The following is a 23,560-nucleotide window of genomic DNA, read 5'->3' as shown; positions in this document are numbered from 1 at the left end:
CCAGCAATTCGTCACCGGACCACAACGACGCTTCGCTCAGCAATTTGCCAATGATTTCCTCGGTTTTTGGAAACGAGAGCTCTCCTGCTCCGGACCTGTGACCCCCAAGCCTACATACAGCAGCGTGGCCGCTGCCGCGCCTCCCACTGACCATGACCGTCTGACCTACAGACAACAACAACAACATAAAGGCCGACAAACAGATCCACCTCATCGCCAAGGGCAACAGACGACCATCGCCCCACCCCGACAAGACCTCCGCGTCTTTATCCGTCTAGAAGCCGGAGCTCCGGCCAGGGCCCACAGTAGCTATGCCATCCGGACTCTGATCCGGGAGAAGCTCGGCGCTGTCTCAGACAAGATCCGGCAGGTGTTCCAGGTCAGATCGGGATGGGCCGTTCTGGCTGCCGACTCGGCAACACGCGACTTTCTGGTAGAAAAGCAAGCTGAGTGGGCCGCTGAACTGGGAGCTACAGCAGTAGAAACGAACAAGGAATGGTTCACCTATGTGGTCTCAGACGTTCCTACAAGACTAACTGACTTTTACGGAAATGAGGTGGATAGTGACAGCGTCGTCAGCGACGAGATAGAAATCCAGACTGGGCTCAAGCCTATTGACGTACGTACCGGAAGACAATTCTCGGATAACCCCTTGACCAAGGCCCTACTTGTGTCCTTTCTGAAGCCCACAAAAAGATTCTGGTCCCTTTTCGGCAGTAGCGCAGCTAGACTTGTTGACAAAACCGACCGACCTAGACAATGTGAGAAGTGCTGGGGCCACCATTTTGCCCGCAACTGTCACAGACAGCCAGTTTGCCGACGCTGTGGTGAGACCGGCCACCTCGTAGACGATTGCATCGCACCAGAACAGTGCGTCAACTGCTTAGGCCCCCACCAGGCCAACTTTCGTAGGTGCCCAGCTCGGCCAAAGACAGTGCACGGCGTGCTCCGCCGACTCACTAAAGAGCAACGAAAGCATGTCAGGACCGTAGGTGCTGAGACATACCGACAACGACACCAAGAACCACAGTCGGGATCGCATCAGGAAGCCCGGCAGGGCATGGCTGAGCGACAAAACGAGGATGTCACATCACAAGAACGACCGAACGCTCGTGCTCCAAGCCCAGCTGTATCAGGAGCACCCTCGTGCATCATGGTGGCCACGACCCCTCATGCTGGCTATGAAGCAGAGGAAGAACCCGAACAGCCCAGACCAGGCTCACCGCGAAAGCGCCGAATAGTTCTCATTAATCGCTCGCATGGCCAGGAATAGATATTCTCAAACACGAAAGAACGACAGGAAGCCGCTCAGGATCTTCCAGGCCAACGTCGGCAAGATCCCTCCGGCCCACGACTGCGCTCTGGCGCTGGCCGACTCGGAACAATATGACGTTGTGCTCTTGCAAGAGCCGTGGACGGCTCACACAGAGACCCGCACTTTAACTAAGACTCACCCTGCATATGACACATTTACGCCGGTCGACATGTGGAACAGCAACGACACTCGGCCTAGAGTGATGACATATGTCCGACGAGACTCAAGACTTCTTGCTGACCAGATTCGGCCTTTTCAGACTCGTGATATCCTTTGGCTCACAATCAACGACCTGACGATCGTCAACTTCTATCGTCAGAACGACGAGAGGGACGCCCTAGACACACTATTTCAATGGTCTGTCCCGGAACGTTGCCTCGTTGCTGGCGATTTCAATGCCAGACATCGTAGCTGGCAAACAGGCCAAACTACGAACCGGGGCCAAGAGATAGCAGGATGGAGGTCTGAGAATGACCTCAGCCTTCTCAACACTTTAGACATCCCAACAAACCCGTACGGCAACACAATCGATCTTGCCTTTACTAACCTACCACTTGCTGAAGCTATCGTCGAGGACCATCTCGCCACCAGCTCTGACCACTTCACGCTCAGCCTGACTTTCCCAGACGTCAGATCGACTCCGGTGCAGCCAGGCAAGATTCGAGTGACGACGGAAGACGAGCTTAAACGATTCGTCGAGATCGTAGAGCTTGGCGCTACAGGAATACCCCTGACAGATTCGACCCCCGAGGAGCTGGACGAGCTTGCCTCTTCACTTGTGAGTCTACTAACAACAGCAGCAAAAGCGTCTGGGAGGCCCGCACGGAAAGGCGGACGTCCGGCTCCCTGGTGGACGGAGGAGTGCGCCGACGCCGCGGCTGCTTTTCGAGCCATCAGAAGAAGCTACCTGCTCGGCTTCAACCAGGATGTTCAGATCGCCAAAAGAGGCTTTCATCGTGTGGTCCGTCGGGCCAAGAGGCGCTATTGGCGTAACCTCATCGATGGCTTCTCCAGCAGTAGCGATGTTTTCAAAGCTGTCCGGTGGCTAAAGTCCCCAGAAGCTTTCCAGCCGCCACCTCTACAGGTCGATAACGTCGTGTATGAAAGCCAGATGGATAAAGCCAACGCACTCCGACAGGCCACGCTTGAACGAAGAACTGCGGAGGACGACATCGCAAACGCATGGACGCCAGTATTCCCACCTAGATCGATCCCATTCTCTCCCGAAATCTCTCTGGAGGAGGCGCAATATACGACTTGTCACACAGGCAATACATCCCCAGGGTCAGACAACATCACAGTCAAACTTCTTGAAGCAGTATGGCATACCATCGGTACACACGTCCGTCGTCTCTTCGAAAGATGCCTTACCATAGGCCATCATCCAAAACCATTCAAGGAGGCGGAGGTGGTCATGATCGCGAAACCGGGACGGAGAGACCTTACCGAACCACGAGCATGGCGACCCATCTCACTGCTCTCCTGTCTTGGTAAGGGACTAGAACGACTGATCGCGCGCCGCCTAGCATGGGCAGCCGTTCACTACAGCGTCCTTCATTCGCAGCAAGCTGGGGCGCTCCCTAAGAGGTCGGCAACAGACTTTGGTAACTGCTCTGGTCCATGATATTGAAGAAGCGTTTGCACGCAAGAAGGTGGCGACTATAGTCACAATGGACGTCCAAGGTGCTTTCGACACCGTCATGCGCAACAGGCTCATCCTGCGTCTTCGTGAGCAAGGCTGGCCTAATCATCTGGCTCGCTGGGCCGGCTCCTTCATGGGCGGCCGGTCGGCGCGTGTCAGGTACCAAGACACAGTCACGCTCTCTTCTCCCCTTCAGTGCGGCCTCCCTCAAGGGTCGCCGGTATCGCCAATCCTCTTTCTGCTCTACACTGAGCCAATCTATCGATTAGGGAACCCTCAGGGTCGCTTCGGCTATGCAGACGACACGGCCATCCTGTCCGTAGGCGACACAGTAGACGAGACTTCTGCCATGGCATCTAGATCCATCGCCGAGATGGTGCGATGGGGCGCGGAGAATGGCGTGTCCTTCGACACGAAGAAGACCGAAGTCATGCATTTCTCCCGCAGCAAACTCAGGACTGCGCCGGCAGTACGCCACGGCGATGTCGAGAAATACCCTGAACCAGCTCTACGCTGGCTTGGTATCTGGTTGGATAGCAGACTATCGTTCCGAGTTCATGTCGAGAAGTGGGCGGCTAAAGCGAAGGCAGTGGCCTACCATCTACGGGGCCTCACTAATACGATACACGGCCCTCGGCTGAGCGCCGTTCGAAGTGCCGTCAGAGCATGTGTTGAACCAGTGCTGCTTCACGGCTCCGAGGCGTGGTACCCGGGCAGGACCAGGCCACGGTGGAACCAGCCCACGAAGGACCTACTATCCAGTAATCAGCACCTCGTACAAATAATGACCAAAGCTATGAACCAGGCGATGAGAGCTATACTACCTGTCTGGAAGATAACACTTACTGCCATCCTACAAAGAGAAAGCGGTATACCACCAGTCGACCAACTGCTCGAAGTAAAGCGACTTAGATTCTCCGCACGACTTAAATCGTTAGATAAAGCTTACCCTCTGGCAGGCCGAACGCGCCTGCCACGCCGGCCACACCAACCTACTTACCATGACCTCATCAAGCGAAGATATCAGATATAGATAGAAAACGCCTTTAGGACACGTCTTCGACGCACAGACGAACTCTTGGCATCCTATACGCGGCCTAAACTTATCTATAAAGAACAGATACCTCTGCTCTAGATAGCATCGAAAGAGAAATCGGCCTTCGCCTTTATCCGCTGGGTCGAGTCTCTCGACTCGCTCACCTTAGTTGTTTACTCCGATGGTTCTCTGTCCTCAGAAGGGGTGGCCAGCTACGGCTTTACCATTCGCCAAAACAATATCATAGTCTTTGACGGATCAGGTCGCCTTAGACCTGCCGAGGTCTTCGACGCTGAAGCTACCGGGGCATTGGAGGGCCTGAAGGCTGCCCTAAACCTGCAAGGTGCAGTAACACAGAGCATCTTTATCTGCCTAGATAACCTCGCGGCCGCCACTTGCCTGCGAGGTACACCCTCCGACTCCTCCTAAGACGTCTTTCTCGAATTCCAGGCTCTGGCAATATCGCAGGGAGCCGTCCAGGTCCTTTAGGTGCCAGGACACACCGACATTCCCGGCAATAAACAGGCCGATAAACTGGCAAAAGCAGCATCATCACTCCCTAAGCCCGAAGATACTTAACTAACGCTGGCTTATTTGCAAAGGATCATAAGACAAAAACCAAAAAAAGCATTCGAGGCGTAGTAGTCTACCTCCGCCCCTAAGCAGTACAACAGACTTAACCTCAAGGCAACCATAGGCTGTCCGCCGGAGCTCTTGCTCCTGCATGCAGCCTTGCACCATCTGCTGGCAGCGAGGTCCCTCCATGGGGATTTCGCCACGTATTATGAGAGATTCGACTACGACGACGCACGCCTAGTCTATTCATGCGGCCGACGCAAAGCACCGGATCACATCTTCTACTGCAGAAAGGTACCGCCGCGCCATCGGTTGAGGCTAGCACCCTCGCCGAATGCAGTAGTCAATCTAGCAGTAGGAAAAGACTTCACCAAGTTTATCGACCTATACAAGGACAGTGAGTTCTTTGGCAAGATTTGCCCTCGCTATTAGGCGACGATAACAAGAGAAGCACTCGCAACTCTCATTCCTTCTTTATCTTCCACGTATTTCTGTTATTACCTTCCTTTCTTTCTCTTATATATGCTCACGGCCAGATGAAGGGCGTTGCAGCGCCCCTCGTCTGGCCGGGACTACTTCAAGGCAGCCTCAGACTGCCATATACACAGGCTGATCTCAGCCTCCCTGCCTTCAGGCTCCAAAAGCGGCTGCAATATGTCAGCTACGCCTTGTCATCCCGCTGATGGGTAACAGGCTTGATAGGACGCGCCATTTATGCCGATGATATGCTGGATGGAGTGCGGTTTACTGATGCGTTTGCAGAAATTGGATGCCATGGGGGAGACTAATTTCGCGTTGCAAATGACTAATCCTTTATAGCCAATAGTATTTCTGTAATTAGTGTGTAGATAGATTCCGATTTCTCTAGCTTAGCACGTCCTGTGCTTCATTAGGAGACTTTTAGGGCCGACGGCCCCCCGGACGAAAAATATACATAACATAACATAACATAACATAACATAAATAGTCAAAAATCTAACAAAAATATTTTTAATAATAGTATAGTTAATATTACTATAATATATTTTTAAAATATTTTTAACTATTTTCCTTGTAACGTACATAATAAGCGAGTGGACCAGACAAGTGAGTGGACCAAAAATCCCTCACCCTATAACATTTCTATTTAATCAATTGATCCTCAACCATCAATCATGTCTCAATCAAATAAAGAGGCAAATATCATTCTTGCGCTTCAGGCCTATCAAAACAACCCAGAATTGGGTCTCTATCGCGCAGCTGAGATATACCAGGCCTCCTATGGTTCACTCTGGCGCCGAACCCATGGCATTTCTTCTCAATATAACACTACACCTAAGTCACGGAAACTATCTGATCTAGAGGAACAAGCTATTATTTGATTTATCCTTAACGTAGATTCGCAAGGATTTCCCCCGCGACTACGTAGTATTAAAGAAATGGCTAACCGATTACTTGCCAATCGCGACGCATCACCTGTCGGCAAGCGCTGGGCCTCTAACTTTGTCAAGCGATATAAAGAGCTTAAGACATGTTTTCATCGGAGATATGACTACCAGACGGCCAAATGTAAGGATCTGACTGTTATTCGCAATTAGTTCAGGCTTATACAGAACGTAATTGCAAAGTATGGCATCCAATTGGATGATATCTAGAACTTTGAAAAGACTGGCTTTATAATGGGCGTGATTTCAAGCGGTATAGTTGTCACTGGCTCAGAGAGGCGAGGAAGACCAAAATCAATACAGCCTGGAAATCGGGAATAGGTTACAGCGATCCAAGCGATTAATGCAGAAGGCCAGGCAATCGATCCATTTATCGTGGTTGCAGGCCAATATCACCTTGCCAATTGGTACCAAGAAAAGCAACCTCCCGGCCACTTGGGCCATTGCCACGACCCAAAATGGCTGGACGGATAATAAGACGGGTCTTAAGTGGCTAAAGCACTTTGATCGATGTACAACTAACCGATCAGTTGGTGGCTATCGTCTTCTAATCCTTGATAGCCACGAAAGCCACCATTCGACCGACTTTGAGATATATTGTGAGGAGAACAGTATCATCACACTCTGTATGCCACCTCATTCTTCCCACCTGCTTCAGCCCCTTGATGTCGGGTGCTTTGGGCCGCTAAAAAAGGCATATGGTCGAGAAATAGACCGTCTAATCAGAAGGTCTATCACCTATATTTCCAAAACCGAATTCTTTCCAGCCTTTTACAACGCTTTTCAAGCTGCTATAACTAAGGAAAATATCAAGGGAGGTTTTAGAGGAGCTGGACTAGTTCCTTTTGACCCGGAATATGTGATCTCCAAGCTTGATGTGCAGCTACGGACTCCAACGCCTGCCAAGGAGGTTACTAACCCCTCAACCCCTTGGGTACCTAAGACCCCACAGACTATGCTTGAGGCTAGATCTCAGTCTGAATATCTTCAGAGACGAATTAGAAGTCATAAAAGCAGCTCCCCAGAGTCAATTCTAGGAGCTTTAAAGTCTCTTGCAAAGGGAACAACAGCAATAATACATGAGAATACCTTATTACGAGCTGAGATACATGATCTTCGAGAGGCAAATGAGATACTTAGCCGGCGGCGTAGGGCAAAAAGGACCCGCCTGCAGAATAGAGGGAGTATGACTATACAGGAAGGTCAGGATCTAATTGATCAGATGGATGTAGATATGCAAGTATTGGCCGAATCATCGAGAAGTGGTGGTCAAGGAAGTTCGGCGCGACCGAGGGTTCGGCGCTGTGGAACTTGCGGCAAGACCGGGCATAATGCAAGGACCTGTCAGGAGGGTATTGAGGCCTCTGGTAATGAGTATGGTAATTAAATTTAATGAAATAGATTGTCTGTTGTATTTCTATCGTAATATTTATTTAGAAGGTTCAGATATTTGGTCCACTCGCTTGTCTGGTCCACTCGCTTATCATGTACGTTAGTGGCTTTTTTATTTTACTTGCTGAAAGAGGGGTTATGCCGAAAGAGGGGTTGTAGATAGTATACTCTATCTTGCCCCTTAGCTATTAGTCTATTATATACAATGTGAAGTAAGTATCTATAACTAGTAGTAACTTGCATAACTAAGTGTCTAAGATAATGCAAACCCACCGAACTCAGGCTGGAGCTCTATGTTCCATCCGTAACAAAGGTGTTTATGCCATGAGAAGGCCATATTAGCCACACCTTCGGTCATACTTACAGGGATTGTTTCGTTTCAGGGCCCGGATGGTATGTCGCTCCGACAACAGAAACAGCTAGTCAGGGCAATTCATCCCCAAACCTTGCGTGGTTTTTCCACAGCCAGTCGATGTGACAGGGTCGTTGGCGCATGACAATGTAATCGGATGGTGCATGAAACATTGATCAGGATTTGTATCAAAAAGTGTGTACCGCAAATGCTTCCAAAAGTCATAAGGTTCTTCACTTGCTACCGGTACATGAGCCACCCGGAGCTCTGGAAATACTCCGCGTTGAGGACCCCTTTACTATATAGAGTAGGTCGATCGTGGGCGTCCCTGCAAAGCTAAGGGTGCAGTATTCTCGGAGGGTTGACATTAAATCGCGCAGTTTCTAGAAGCTTTTTCGCAGATCCTTCCTACATTTGGGCTCTAATTTCATCTCCTCACATTCTAGTAAGCGAACCAACATGAGAATAACATGGCGACGTAACATTATTTCCAGTTGACCAACAGGTTATGCACTCCAGACACTTCCCCGCATACCCTCATCTTCCTTCCCGTTTTTGTATGTAATTCCGCGGGACATGCAGGATCGTCGGGCTCATGGCACTACCCGAGTTGTACAACAGAGACTGAGGTGGGCTGGTGGCTAGGGTCTTCACATTAGTCGGGCAACCGGGACTTGTTTGAGTGAGAATAGAAGTGGTTTATCATGCAATAAGTATGGATACTCCAATACCCACAGCGTGCCAGCTTGGTATATAAACCTCAAAAGCGGCTGCTTCAATGTTTGAACAGTAGCAACATTTCATCCTCATTCAGTCTTCTTCATTCTTACCTACCACCAAATCATGGCTTACGAGCATCGTCTCGGGGCCTTTTCCCCAACCCCTGGAGCAAAGCTCTTCAAGCTGGCCTTTGTTTTCATTCTGGCCTGTCTTGCTCAAGCTGATGACTTCCGCCCTCTCTATCACTTCGTCCCAGACAAAAACTGGATGAACGAGCCTAATGGTCTGATCAAGATTGGATCCAAGTGGCACCTCTTCTTCCAGCACAATCCCAATGGTAACTTTTGGGGCGACTTGAGCTGGGGTCACGCCACCAGCACAAACTTGGTCGACTGGACTCATCTTCCTGTTGCCATCTCAAGCGCCAATGGTATACAGGCTTTCACTGGCACCTCCTTCTTGGATGAAGCCAACACGTCTGGGCTGGGAACCTCTAGTAACCCACCGTATCTCGCGTTCTATACTGGATACTTCCCCAGCAGTGGTGTGCAAGACCAGCGGCTTGCGTACAGCTTGGATCAAGGAGAGACCTGGACCAAGTACAGTGGGAACCCCATTATCTCGCAAGAGCAAGAGAAACCGCACGATACCACAGGAGGGTTGGAGATACGTGACCCGAAAGTGTTCTTCCACAAGGGCTCGAAAACCTGGGTCATGGTCCTTTCCCACGGAGGACAAAACAAGCTGTCATTTTGGACGTCTCCTGATGCAAAGGCCTGGACATGGAAGAAAGACCTGAAGGCGGGCGACGTCCCTGGGCTTCCAAGTGGCGTCAAAGGTTGGGAGGTGCCCGACTTCTTTGAACTTACCGTCAAGGACACTTCCGACACCAAATGGGTCCTGTTGGTCACTCCAGCCGAGGGTTCTCCAGCCGGTGGCAACGGAGTTTTTGCAGTCACTGGATCATTCGACGGCACCACATTTTCCGCTGATGCAGTTGACTCAACCAACATGTGGCTCGACTTTGGGCGTGATTGGGACGGCGCTTATAGTTGGGAGAACGTGCCTTCTTCGGATGGGCGCAAGATCCTTGCCTCGGTCATGAACAGCTATGGAGTTGACCCACCAACCAACACTTGGAAGGGGATGCTGTCGTTCCCGCGTACCCTGGAGCTACAGAATATCAACAACAAGCTGCGCTTTGTCCAGAAGCCCGTGAAAGAGATTGACTCAGCCAGTACTTCGCTCGTCAAGTTGACCAACAAAACACTTGAGCCTGGTTCCACGCTCCTGTCAGACACTCGTGGAACGGCTTTGGACATTCAACTCTCTTTTATTCCCTCCGCCGGGTCTGTTCTATCTCTGGCAGTCAGAAAGGGAGGCTCGCAGCAGACTCTTATCAACTACGATCAGTCCAAGTCGGCTCTCAGTGTCAATCGCAACCAGAGTGGAAATACCTCTTTCAACCCGAATGCAGGTGGTACTCATACAGCTACCTTCTCGGCTGATTCTGACGGTACTGTCCATGTGCGTGTATTGGTAGACACGTGCTCGGTTGAAGTCTTTGGTGGCTTGGGTGAGGTCGTTATCTCCGACCTCATTTTCCCCAGTGAAAGCTCGGATGGTGTGGCTCTCTTTGCAAGTGGAGGAAATGTGGTGGTGAAGTCAGCAGAGGTTCGCTCCCTTGCTTGATTCTTGAAGTTGGATGACGATTATGTTACTTGAGCTATGCTGTCCTTTTTATTTCCTTCTTTTCTCTCTCTCCTTTCTTTCTTTGATCGCTCTTTCGGGTTTCATACTTTTTCTGGTCGGAGTGGGCGGTGATCAGTGGAGTGGCTCGCGTGTCATGTCGCGCCGTCCTTCCTTATCAATCCTAGCCCGTTTATTTCTGTTCAGTCGTTACCGCCATTAGCAGTCGAGTAAAGGAATAAGACTACGTCATGACAGTCAATGCTCTCGTTTAATCTGCCGCGAGTGATCTCCACTCGCTTTCGTTATAAATGCTCCAGGATAACAGTCACTTTCTGTAGAATAATGGAGCAGGCATCCAGGGTCACCTAACTTTGCGATGAAGATGTGATATTATCTTAATATCGTAGATAAATGCGTTTGTCGCCAGTTGAAAATCGCCGCGTTGTTCTTCAAAAACTTCCGTAGACTTACGATGTGGTGATATGTACTCATAAAATGACATGAGGAAATGGTGAAAATCACAAGATGCTTAAATTCAAAGTCTTCTTACTACATAATTTGCTACACTCTATCTACAAGCCCTGTATCTGAGGCTCTAACTGCCCTTGGTGGGCAAGAGACCGGACTGTTGTCTGCCTTCTCCAGATGTTCCACTGTCACTAACCTCGAGCTTTCGACCGGGCAAATAACGTCAAAGTGGACAAGGCTTGACCCTGGGGGCTGTGCTTCTATGTGACTTCTCGGTCTGCTGAATGGCAATGGATAGTTCTGCTCCATCTTATACCGACTCAGCTTATCCAATGCAGTTTTGAAGTCGTCGAGAACGATGGTATCGGTAAAGCATTTAAATATGAAGGCGAATTTCCAAAACGGGTTGATGTAGCCGATGGGAATCACAGGCGTAACAGAAAAGAGATCCACAGTGATAAAGATAATACTAAGGGTCATGCTCAGAAGCAAGAGACCGAATCGAGGAGATACGCGGACGATTTCGAGAGGTTTGAACTCGTACCGGTATTTGATGTTCCAGAACAGGTTGAGGGCGGTGAATATCCACCACGGGTCACTGATAGAAGTGTAAGTAAGTTGTGCGTCTGCAGGGATTTCTGGGATGCTTACCGACAGACAGCCTCAAGAGGTCGAGTTGAGACAAATAGACGAGAATAAGGGGGGTTAAAATAGGTGAAGTTGGCATAGATCTCCAGAACCCAGTAGGGCTGGACTAAGATAATAGTACTAATATATATGGTGTTATATCGTTTGGAAAGAAATGGTTTGTTCTTGAGCCAAGCGATGACGTTGTGTAGATTCCATGAGATGACGAGGAAGATAGCTGTTGAGGAAAGGTACCATCCCCACGTTGGCGGATCGAAAAAGGTAAAGAAGCCGTTGGGCATGGCCAAGAGAAGCTTGTTCAATTAGTGACATGACCATGAAACATCAAAAGACGAAAATGCTAACCTCAATCAGAATGAGTTTGTGCAGGAGAACACCACGGCGCATATTGACAAAGGTAATGCCAATCATAATAATCAAGGCCCCGATCATACAGCCCTGCGACCATGCCTCAAGGGCAACCTTGGCTGGACTTGAGGGCCTTGCGCCATGCTCAGACATTGTGTGTAAATGGGTCGAGTCATTACAGTATGAGGCAGAGGAGGTGACCAAGCAGCAGGTAGCGAGGAGATGGGTCAGGGTGGAGACGGGGTTTATTATACAAATCAATGAGCCTTTTATTACCACGCCTTTGATGAGCCGCTAAATCAGTGTCAACATGTGGTTCGTCTACTCTTGGGACAGGACCAGGTTTTAGTGACCATCTACAGGGTTAGGCTGCACCTTCCCCATGGGGTTAGACGAAGCTACGGTATTAGGGTGGCACTCTTCTCACATGATGGTTGCATGCTGATCCTACCCCAAGTGTTGTGATGGGTGCGTCGCAAGGATTTACCTACGTCCGTCTCTCCGGGTGGCGGGTGCTGACCAATTGGACTAGCGAAAACAAAGTATGAGAGAACTTAGTCGACCAGTGTCACCGGCAAGGGGAGCTTAAATTTAGCCCTGCGGCTGATTCCAGCACTTTCACGGAGAAGATTTGGGGAAAATGAAGAAAGATTGGTGTTCTCTAAACTAGATACAAGAATCTACCCCGTGCCTCTCTCTGTGCTTCTCTCCATGTCCAACACTCATAAACCTACCCTTCGCAAGACTTTGCTTAACACCAGCTGGATCCGAGAGGCGTCAGTGCAACAGACTGCACCGCCAAAACGCCTCCATTTGCAACTATACTAATTTCTTCCGACTCCTGATACCGAGGGAAGATGTTTGCTGAAAAGACTGCTCCATGTCCCGTGAAGATTTCGAGCACAGATCGATCGAGGAAGATGTCCAAGCTGAACTTTTTATCATCGGGCTTAGCAACAAAAGCCTTCCACTTGCCTGGCTGACCATAACCCGCGTTGGTGGTATCCAGAGTGAGACTTCCAGCACCTCGATCAAAAGTCAGTAGCGCAGCTTCGGGGTCTGACTTGAAGAGCGAAAGAGTGAAGGACGTTGCATCAGATGAAGCGAGATCGACGGAAATGGTGAGTCTGGCGCTCTTGGAGCTCCCAATCCGCAGACCCTTGGGTGTGACCTTGGTTCGTCCCAGTTTCTTGGTTGGGCCCGATGCAAGGGACTTCAGCTCTGGAATCGGGCGATGGCCCAGACCACCATCCTTGCGGATGAAGAGCTCGCGAGTGATCGACTGCTGTCCAGCCCACCCGTTAACACGACTGGGCCACTTGGGGCTAGGCCAGTTTGCCATCCAGGTGATGGCTAGATCACGGCCAGATTCATCCTTGTACCACTGCATAGCATAGCTGGCAGGTCCTTCATCAAGAAGACCACGCTTCTCACTAGTGAAAGTTGTGCCATTGTACGTTCCAGTCTCGTACCAGCCAAGTCCGTTGCTACCGTAGAAGAGAACCCATTTGTCTTCGAGGGGAAAAAAGTTAGGACACTCCCAAAGCTTTCCGTTGCTTCCGTCGCCAGCGTACAAGACACCAACGTAAGACCACTTAACGAGGTCGTCAGACTCATACAGCTGCACTTGGCCGTAGTCTTCTTTGGTGGCGCCAATGACCACCTTCCACTTGTTGTCGGTTGGGTCGCGGAAGACTTTGGGGTCTCGGAAGAAGGGATCTTCTCCCTTTGGAGGGCCAGCAATCAGGGGTTTCTTGGCAAGATTGAACTTGCTGCCATCTTTGCTAGTCGCTGTGATGACACTCTCTTGGACCGCGTCAGGGTGGTAAGCGAGATTGATATAGTCGGTAAGAACAAGCCGCAGCTCGTCCCTCTTCTTATCGACAACCGCACTACCGGTAAAGCGGCCGGAATCGTCGCTTGAGTTGGTCACCTTGGCAGGGTATAGAGCGACAGGCTGCTCACGCCAATGAACCGCATCGGTACTCTTGGCATGAGCCCAATGCATGGGACCCCACAATGGAGCCTCTGGGTAGTATTGACTAAACAGGTGATGGGTCCCACGGAACTCGGCTAGGCCCGCGGGGTCGTTGATCCATCCTTGGTATGGCGTGTAGTGGTATTGGGGTCTGACAGGATCCGCAGCGTACGAGGAGCAAGCGGAGGAGCCCTGAGGGGCTTGGTTCGCCTGACCGAAGACGTTGAAAGTAAGGCCCTTTCCATCTCCAAGAGCATCACAGCCAACACGAATATCATCAACGTTGATGTGACCCCATCCCTCTTTAGCACTGCTATCGTGCACAAGGATGTGAACCTTTTGGCCTTGCCACTTACTCGTGTCCCAAATAATGCGGATAAGGGCTTCGTCGTTGGTAGCAGTCTGCTTGAGCAGGATCCTGCCATCCTTCTCTCCTACAAGAGCAACGTAGAGATTCTCAGGATCATAGCCTCCTCCTATCAGAAAGCTCAAGACAGAACTGGCTTTGAACGTGCTTGACTGGAGTTGGCCAACAGCTGTCTCCCCAGCTTGCTTGAAGCCCAGAAGAAAGTTGTTTCCATCCTGATGAAAAGGACCATCCCAGTACGAGACATCACTGGAAATGGAATTCTTGCCAAATGCAGTGCCGTTGACTACCTTCCAGCCTTTGAGGTTCCCAGTCTCGAAACTGGGATTCTCAGGGCCGGGGTAACTTGCAACGTGACAGTCTTTGGTATGGGGTAGGGACGCCGCAGCAGCAACAGAAGCCGCCAATGGCACAAGAACAGAGTATAACATGATGAGGAAGACCTAAGCGAGCATATAAGAAGAATATGATGAGGATGTTGAGTAGTGATAGCGTGAACTGACTCTGGAGCTAATTATTCGAATTCGAGGAGGTTTATGAGCTCTTATATATGCCAGGTCGAGGCTTTGTTGAGCATCTAAAGATAATGGTCTGAACCCATACGTAGTAGCTCATACCCATTACTCGACGACGGGACATAGTTACCGGAAACAGATGCTTGAAATTGATGCGGGGAATGAACTTGGCTGTTGACTTACAATGAAGCTAACCGGGACACACTAGACATGCATCCCCAAGTACGACAGGGAATGCAACACCAGTTCGTGATGCTGAGAGACATTTTGGCATCAAATGATTTGATCTGCACAGCTGCATCAATCGCGATGCCACTCAGAATTGACGAGAAAGACTCCACGCGATGCTACCCTAGTATCCCAAAACCTAGTCAAATTTCATATAGTTCTTGCAAGTGATATCAAGCACGGATCAGAATTCTGCTCGAGCTCTTGATCTTACCACTTAAGCTCGGCCGTCGTTCTGATTTTGGGTTGTCAAACCAGGCCCAAGCCAGCGCGGAGAACAAGTTTAAGTCCGCGACGACACCCGACGGTGGAGATGAATCGTCTTGGAAATTAAAGCTGTGGGGAAAATGACGATCAGCGTGCAAGGGTAATGAAACCAATAGCGCATATGCAATACGCATGGGACCACCAAACAGGCTTACAAGGAAAATTATCCTTGCTGGGATGCTATTGCGGAGGAATGTTTGTCGCTCCGCGGAGTGACTGGCACCTCTTAATATGACGTTTGGAGAACTAGCATGGGTCACAATGTTGTGTTGGAACGAAATAACTCAGGAACTAGTAAGCGATGCATCTTCCAGCGGATTTCTGGAAGGTAAAGAAGGCGGGGGATAAGCTTAACATCCAGTTGGGCGTTGGAGGTGACATCGACTTGACTCACTTGAGATGACGGGCGTCACATCATCCGTGATTGCCGGCCCGACAAGATATCCCCTGTTGATCGATGCCATGGGGTCACTTTGAGGATCCCTGTAGTAGGCTACATGCATATATCCACCATCCCTTTGGGGAATGCTCGAGTGGTGCGGGGAAGCTTCAACACCATGTCTTACTCTGTGCGGAGTTGTTGCGTGTGGAGCTGTCTACCAGACCGCTTTGATCGACTAACGGACTCCCCCATGGGTGACATGTTGCTTAGACCCAACACAGCTTGATGTAATTGCCGATCCTCGCGAATCATATGTGATAAGGTGGCAGCAGAGTGATAACCCTGCATACGAGTTCCCTCCCACCATCCATCCAACCCCACACATAACATGATGCGTCCCTGGGTGTCTTCCCCGGCTACTGTTGCATTCTTGGACTCAAGTCGCATGGAGATGCATGCTTCTGCGGAGATTCGGTGCCGCCGGCGCGTTCTAGAAGCTATCAAGATGGATGCTTCCTCGCCCGCCTTCGCTGCGAGAATTTTTCATCCTTGTCGTAATCACATGTGATGCTGGCACGCTCATCAAGCCCTTGCCTTGATCAACCAACTTTCGAGGGTCTTGTCGGGGCGATAGCAACGAGCGCTAACTGGTCCCGCCTTATCCGAAAGATCCGGGGCAGGTTCTGCTTTCTTCGCTCATGCTTCAAGGCCAGTTTAGGCAAGGTATGGGGATAGACGATGAGTGGAAACCTCGAATATTCTGACTCGTCTTTGTTTTCTCGACCATTGTAGTGTAACCGAAGAGATTGGACGCGCCGTCGATGTTGTCTCAGCCCACATAGTCTTGCTTTGTTGACAACTAACAACACAACACATCTTATTATCGCTGCCCACTATATAACCGCCGTGATCCCTTGACGAGGTCCACCTTCACTTTGACTCTCATCCCAATCTACCCTTCTCCTGTCTCATTGTTAGCCCTTACCTCACAAACACTCAACCCCATCTTATCACTCCCAACATGGGGAAACTCGCCCTTGCTAAGCCCCAGGATGAGGCTGGTAAAGCATGGCCTGCCATCGCCGTGGGCTTCTTTGTAGCCTTTGGTGGTGTTCTTTTCGGGTTTGTAATGCTGTTCATGATTTGAATCGGTCTGTTAGCTAACATTTCCACTTTCTAGCTATGATACAGGCACTATCAGTGGCATCTTGGCCATGCCCTACTGGCAGCGCGAGTTCAGCACTGGTCACGTCGATGCTAACGGAAACCCCAACGTCAGTTCCTCTCAGGAGTCTGCCATCGTATCGATCCTGTCTGCGGGCACTTTCTTCGGTGCCCTTGCCTCTCCTCTCTTGTCTGACTGGATTGGCCGTCGCCCTGGCTTGCTCATCTCGACCTGGGTCTTCAACCTTGGAGTTGTCTTGCACACTGCCGCTACTGATATCCCGCTATTCCTCGCTGGTCGATTCTTCGCTGGCTTTGGTGTTGGTCTCATCTCTGCAACTAGTAAGCTCTTGCTCTGCTCCTCGAGAAGTAATGCTAACCCCGTTAGTCCCCCTGTATCAGTCCGAAACAGCGCCTAAATGGATCCGTGGTGCAATTATCGGTTCCTACCAGTGGGCCATCACCATTGGACTTCTACTTGCTGCCATCGTGAACAACGCCACTTCCAAACGCGACGACTCAGGCTCCTATCGAATTCCCATCGCAGTTCAGCTACTTTGGTCACTGATTCTCTTCGGCGGAGTGCTCTTCCTCCCTGAGACGCCCCGCTTTCTGGTCAAGAAGAACAACTTGGAGAAAGCAGCAAAGTCATTGAGCCGCCTTCGAAGATTGACCCACGATTCTCCAGAGATCACACAGGAGCTGAATGAGGTTATCGCGAACCACGAGTTTGAGATGAATCTCGGTAGTTCGTCGTACCTGGAATGCTTCAAGCCCCCCATGCTCAAGAGGCAGTTGACAGGCATGGGTCTTCAGGCCTTACAGCAGCTGACTGGTATGTTCCTCTCCATTTTGGTTTCAATTGTTAATCAATGACTAACTTGTGTGCAGGAATCAACTTCATTGTTTGTTTCATTTGATCAACTTGGATAACTCTGATAGCTAACAGGCTACAGTTCTATTACGGCACAAAGTACTTTCAAAACTCGGGTGTTTCGAGCGGATTCGTCATCTCTATGATCACTTCAGCCATCAACGTCGCATCCACAGTTCCCGGAATGTATGCCATCGACAAATGGGGACGCCGACCGATGTTGCTATGGGGTGCCATTGGCATGTGTACCGCTCAGCTCATTGTTGCCGTTTCTGGTACTCTGTCAACGGGGCAGTATGATAATGGAGACATTTTCGTCATGAACATGGGCGGACAGAGAGCAGCTGTGGCTTTTGTCTGCATCTACATCTCTATCTTTGCTGCTACCTGGGGCCCTCTCGCTTGGGTTGTGACGGGTGAGATTTTCCCCCTCAAGACGCGTGCCAAGTCTCTCAGTATCACGACGGCTACAAACTGGCTACTCAACTGGGCTCTGGCCTACTCCACCCCGTACATGGTCAACTACGGCGACGGCAACGCAAACCTTCAGTCGAAGATCTTCTTCATCTGGTTCGGCGCTTGTTTCCTGTGCATCGCTTTCGTTTGGTTCTTCATTTACGAAACGAAGGGGCTCAGCTTGGAGCAAGTCGACCAGCTCTACGAGGAAGTTTCCATTGCTCGTAAGTCGGTTCATTGGATTCCTTCAACTTCTTGGGAGCTTCGTCAGGATCACAAGACCGGTGAAGTAGGCAAGGCGGAGGAAGTTGATGAGGGAGCTTAGCCTACCAACTTAAGCATTCAACCTGAGTCAGGTCGGCCTAACCAGACCCCTGAGGGTGAATGGTGAATGGTTGAAGCTGAGAGGATTTGAAGATTCTACATCAGCTACTTGAGGGTGTGTCTGGGACTATGGTGTGTTTGATATATTGGGAAGTGGTGGACTCTTAGCTAGAATAGAAGTCTTTAACCGATAAGTGAAGAATTTACTTCTATATCATTCTCTACGCATTTTTGTTCCTTGTCTAATCCAAATACCGATATACTATAAGTACTTCCAGTTCACAGTAACAGCAATAGCAAATACGCTCACTACTTTGCTCCACCGGGCGAAAATCCATCAGATATGTTAAGAGTGCGGCCTTATATACCATAACGGCGAAAACTTGGCAAAAATAGCAAAACCAAATTCACATTCAGGATCAAGATTAGAATCGACTGTATTTTAATATTCCCTTGGTCTTTTAACTGCGCGGCCTGCGCAAGTCCGTACAACTAGTAACCCTTCCGCCTCTGAATTTGAGCCCTCATCCTCTTCTACTCCTCCCACCTCGATCACATCCTCGACAGCCTCTATCTCTTCAGCTGCTTGGCCTGGCTCAGAAATAGTATTACCAACCACTAGAGCCTCTGCTAGTGTCATGAACTTCATGTTAGGATTCGGTATTGCCTTTCTCTTCTTGCCTCTGCTTAACCGTCTGACTTCCTCCTCTAGACTGGCTACTCTTGAGCTTAGCGAGGCGATCTTTGACTCTTGCGCTTCAAAACCTCTCGATATCACAGAATACCGTCTTCTCGTTGAGGTACTTTTGTTCTTCCCCAGATCCCTGATATGACGGCTGGTCTTTGGCGTGTTATCAGAGTCGCGTTGCCTGTCACTGGGGCCGTCCGAAGTAGGCGTCGTTTCCTTCTTGTCTGACTGAATTTCTGGATGCATGAGCGCTTTCCGTCGAGAGATCGGCCAGTTCCTAGTCACTCTCCAGCCAGAAAGGATATTTTCTTCGTCATGCCCACTTCCCTGGCTTTGACATAGGCCTTGATAAAGTTGACCTTGTCCACCGGGGCAGAATCGGTCAGGCTTGTCAGTTTTTGAAGTTCTTTACGATAGGCAGCCTTGGAGACATTAAACACTCCATTATCAAATGGCTATAGACCGTGAGAGCAGTGGGCTGGCAGGTAACAACAATATACATTGTTCAAAATGCACGTAGCCATCCACTCATCCTGGATTTTGAGTTAGCGACATTTTTTATTTAGAAGACTCAGAACAGGCAGATACGCACGGATACGTGGCTTCTATGGCCATCTAATATGATAAGCCTCGCATCGGACTCATCTTCCGGTTGTGTTTAGGGAAGATAGACTTCTCTGAGCCACTCAATTGCGATATGGTTGTCTGTCCAGCCGTTATCGGACGTGATATAATACCAGTCGGCTACCTCCTTGAGCTCTTCGATAAACCACTGTTGTTGAAGTTCTTTGCCTTTAAAGATAATCCCCGGTTTCAGAAGACGACCAGTTGCAGTTACGGCTTCGAGAAAGCTAGTCCAAGTATAAGACTAAGAGCCTTTGAGGAAGGCCTTCCTCTTGGGATCGCTGCCGCCGATAACCAAGGAATCCAAGCCTGGATTCGCAATAGATTAGCTGAATCAATAGGTATAACGACAAATGCTTACCAAATCCAGCCATTATACCGCCCTCGTCAACATTAACTATATTCTCAGGTTTAATCTAGCCATATTCTCTCTCCCGAATATCAAAGTACCAATTAACGGCGGTCGGGGTAAAACAATTAAACCTCGATGCTTCTTGGCGTTTTCCTATCTTGTTCTTTATGGATAGATGGCGTTTCATGAACCTGGTTAGCCAATATACACCGATAGGCCGTTCCCTGCCTTGTTGTCATAGGAGGGCAGCGACGGTGGCGCGAACTTGACTATGGGATGGAGCATAGCCTAGGGCCTCTTGCCGAAGTATCCAGGTAACCAACCTGGCCTCTTGAGACTTGGATAACAGCCGGCTAGGATAGGTGACTTCAGATTTAGGCGGTATGCCTCTTAGTCGATCAGAAAGAGTGGTCTGAGGCATGCCATGCTTCTAGGCGGCCTCATATTGCAAGAATCTATTCTCTGTGACATCCAGCATAGCTTCGATAACATTATCCTCTGTATAAGGTAATTGAGGCATTTCTAGCGTGGTTTTGAGAGGCTGGTGTAGATAAAAATCTGCTGAGACTTGGCGGAGGGAGGTTGATAAGGGAGGCGTTTTGAGACATTCTACATTAGTTCTGTATGGTTATACCGCAAGCGTCACTGGAGAAGGAATATTAAAATATTAAATCTTATGCAATTTTAAATACGGCAGCTATTTTCCCACGCTAATAGCTTTACTTTTGGTCAAATACTATGCAAGTGAAAAACCGCATTTTGTATAGGAGACTATTTTTTTTGCTGACCGGTAGAGGGGTATGACCGAGTGAGGGGTACTGCATGGTATAGCACGAGATACTTAATAGCAGTTAAGAGCTTATACTTTTCCATTTCTATAATAGGAGATACTATTCTAACTAATTGGCAGGTATAGAAGGAAAGAATGATACAGTGTAGGACTACTCGCCCAATAGGATGGTTTCCGACGCCTTCTCGCTCAACATATAGACCCCAATAACCGGGAAAGCCCCAGGAGACCTGGGGAAAGCACTGGCATCGACGACTCTCAAGCTAGAAACACCACGGACACGGAACTTGGAGTCCAAGACTGCGATTTTGTCAGATTTGGGGCCGATGGCACAAGTGCCAATGACGTGATGACCGAAGATATTTTCGCGAATGAAGTCTTCATCATTGTTAGTAACAGAGCAGCTTCCATCGGCACCAACAGTGCCTGTGCATGGGGGCCAGGAGATATTGTAAGGAGCGAATGGTGCCTGGACGCGGTTGAAAGCACGGCGACCCCAAGCGAGGAACTCCTTGATAGCGGCTATGTCGCCTGCGGCGCCCGTGCCGTTGAAGTGTCGAAAGTTGATTTCAGGCGTCATGGTTGGATCGGCCGAGCGAAGCTTGAGATATCCAGCCGTGCTGTTGCCATGTATATGGACGCTGTGCATACCCCAGGTCGTTGGGGGATCATCCCACGATTGTCCCGTGTTCCGAGGCCAAAAGCCACGGAATCCAAAAGAACCGGGGAAGATGGCAATGTCACGCTCGTCGTTGGTGGTGTAATTAGTCTTGAGGAAGCCCAGTTGCATGAGACTAGGCTGAACGTATGGTCCCTGGCCTTGACGGTAAAGTGCAAGACATGGGTCGCCAGGAGCCCTAAAGGTGCACTGGGAGCGAGGACCGCCAGGAGCAGCGGAGTAATCGAAGGCCTGGGCACCGTGTCCAATGACGGCAATTTCGTTGTGGTCTTGCATGTTACGGCCAACACCTGGTACATCGGCGACGACGGGGATCTTCAGGGCCTTGAGGTCTGCAGCTGGTCCAATGCCGCTGAGTAACAGCAGCTGAGGCGAACCGAATGATCCACCACTGAGAATAACCTCTTTTCGAGCTAGGACCCGGCGTGACGTCTTCTTGACTGTCGAGTTATAGCGGAGGTCACCCTGAAAGACGCTTTTGCCTTCTAGGTAGTCGAGACCAATGGCGCGAGGCACTGAGCCTCCTCGAGGCTTGTCAAAGAGGACCTTGGTAGCGTAGGAGTTGAGGCGGACCTCCAGGGGGTACTTCTTACTGCCTTTCTCGTCAACGGCGCGCAAAGTATCGAGCACTCGTGTCCTTGCGCTGTAGCGGGCCCAGGTGGTATTGGCATGTTGAGGCGCTCCCACGAGCCCTGTCATCTGGTCTCGGTCGGGGTTCAAGACTTGGTTAGGGTCAGTGTTTAGGATGTTTGCCAGGTCCTCGGGATCTTGGCCCGCCTCGGCAGCCATGGCCTTTAGAACTGAGGTTGCTTGAGGTGAAGAGAGAAAGACGGCCCCGTTACCCAAAATCGTCTCAAGATATCCGTCGAAGCCGTGGCCTGGGGTACCACGTGGGCGGTATTGATTCTTCTCCAACTTAATGAACAGGTCCCCCATGTGAGTAGCACTAGGATTTGGTGCGTTAGCTTACTAATTCCCTAAAGATCACAAGATGGAAAGAGTAGAAGGGTTTGGGGATAACTTACTTCCATGAGTCATCGCCTGTGAGGTTTTTGATATAGTCCCAGTCGCTATTGGCGGGAAGGACAGTCAGGGCAGAGTTGACAATAGACGATCCTCCGAGTGTAGCGCCACGGGGATATTGGATACCAACAATCTCTGCTCCCTCAGGCGCAGAGCTTCCCGGACCAACCCACAAGTTTCCGTTTGGAAGCCTCCAGGTAAGATGTTGGTACTTTTTCGTCAATTCGAGATCGTCGTAATGACGAACCCAATAGGTCCAAGTCAGAGCAGTTGTATCTGCCGTGTTTGTCAACGCAATGGCGTTCGTGATCATAGCATCACTGGCGTCGTCGCCAGCCTCGAGCAAGAGAGTCCTGAAACCAGCTCGGGCCAGATTGACGGCCAATGGGCCACCTCCAGGACCGGAGCCGACTACCACATAGTCGTAAGTGTCGACCGAGTTGGCGGTCGTTGCCAATGCAGAGACGGTGCTGGCCATAAGCAGGATACTGCCGAGGCTGGAAGCCGCCTCCCAGGGGCTTACAAACCGCATGGCTGTTTAGAGGTGCAGATGCTGGATATGTTTGCGAGAGAGATCGTTAGAAGACCACTTGGGGTTGAAAGATGAATGTGATGAAGGATGAAAGCTCGAGATAGATGGAGGACACATCCCTTTAAGTACATATGGCATGAGGTATTAGCCCCACCCACAAGATGGACATTACTGTAGGGAAGCTGGTTCAAGTCGTAAATTAAGCTTGACTCTCTTAGACCCCAGTCTGCTGCTATTCCGATCGTGCACCGTGAAGATTTACCTCTGGATGACTAATGTATAACAGAAGTTGAAGTCGGATGTCCGGATGCCAAGTCCCAAGTATATTGCAAGCGCCGGGTTTTGAGAAACTAATATCCAATAAAATCTCACTTGGCCCCTGAACTACCGGCTCTTAACGACATTGTTTCCATCCCACATCAACTTCGGCCCCTATCTTCCCTCGAGCCAGAGTCCTTCCCGGCGATAGGAGAAAATCCATAAGTTAACGCCGTCATTTGAATAATACTTCACAGACAAGATTAATCAGTATGATCTCATCTGCTACCATTCGCCATTCCCGTCACAGATATACAACTCGCCGTGATGACATTTTCCCTATTTTCGGCCTAGTGTGTCTATCACCGAAGTTTAAGGGTATGCCGTGGTTTTATCCTAGCTCCGCTCAATGACATTTTTTCCTCCTTTAGCCTAGCCCACGGGGC

At 49.9% G+C, this 23,560-nt stretch overlaps 5 protein-coding genes across 5 annotated transcripts; 2 read left to right on the top strand and 3 right to left on the bottom strand.

Annotated features, from left to right (window-relative positions):
• Positions 1 to 8,580: 8,580 nt before the first annotated feature.
• Positions 8,581 to 10,149, top strand: FOXG_14385 (inulinase; the record flags this gene model as incomplete). Its single annotated transcript, XM_018394447.1, has 1 exon — positions 8,581 to 10,149. One exon carries the CDS (start codon positions 8,581 to 8,583, stop codon positions 10,147 to 10,149), a length of 1,569 nt encoding a protein of 522 aa, XP_018254598.1.
• Positions 10,150 to 10,710: 561 nt separating this feature from the next.
• FOXG_14384 (uncharacterized protein) lies at positions 10,711 to 11,766 on the bottom strand (the record flags this gene model as incomplete). The annotated part of the gene is made up of 3 exons (XM_018394446.1): positions 10,711 to 11,215; positions 11,269 to 11,558; positions 11,611 to 11,766. The coding sequence occupies 3 exons, from the start codon at positions 11,764 to 11,766 to the stop codon at positions 10,711 to 10,713; spliced, it is 951 nt and encodes a 316-aa protein (XP_018254597.1).
• Positions 11,767 to 12,364: 598 nt separating this feature from the next.
• FOXG_14383 (uncharacterized protein) lies at positions 12,365 to 14,389 on the bottom strand (the record flags this gene model as incomplete). The annotated part of the gene is made up of 1 exon (XM_018394445.1): positions 12,365 to 14,389. The coding sequence occupies one exon, from the start codon at positions 14,387 to 14,389 to the stop codon at positions 12,365 to 12,367; it is 2,025 nt and encodes a 674-aa protein (XP_018254596.1).
• Positions 14,390 to 16,371: 1,982 nt separating this feature from the next.
• Positions 16,372 to 18,169, top strand: FOXG_14382 (uncharacterized protein; the record flags this gene model as incomplete). Its single annotated transcript, XM_018394444.1, has 5 exons — positions 16,372 to 16,472; positions 16,531 to 16,856; positions 16,903 to 17,349; positions 17,406 to 17,419; positions 17,471 to 18,169. The coding sequence occupies 5 exons, from the start codon at positions 16,372 to 16,374 to the stop codon at positions 18,167 to 18,169; spliced, it is 1,587 nt and encodes a 528-aa protein (XP_018254595.1).
• A 2,604-nt stretch (positions 18,170 to 20,773) lies between these two features.
• FOXG_14381 (uncharacterized protein) lies at positions 20,774 to 22,856 on the bottom strand (the record flags this gene model as incomplete). The annotated part of the gene is made up of 2 exons (XM_018394443.1): positions 20,774 to 22,247; positions 22,327 to 22,856. The coding sequence occupies 2 exons, from the start codon at positions 22,854 to 22,856 to the stop codon at positions 20,774 to 20,776; spliced, it is 2,004 nt and encodes a 667-aa protein (XP_018254594.1).
• Positions 22,857 to 23,560: the final 704 nt, after the last annotated feature.

This window comes from Fusarium oxysporum, chromosome 15 (assembly GCF_000149955.1).
Source record: "Fusarium oxysporum f. sp. lycopersici 4287 chromosome 15, whole genome shotgun sequence".
NCBI lineage: Eukaryota > Fungi > Ascomycota > Sordariomycetes > Hypocreales > Nectriaceae > Fusarium > Fusarium oxysporum.
The sequence above is the reverse complement of the archived record's forward strand: the minus strand, read 5'-3'. Positions and strand labels throughout refer to the sequence as shown.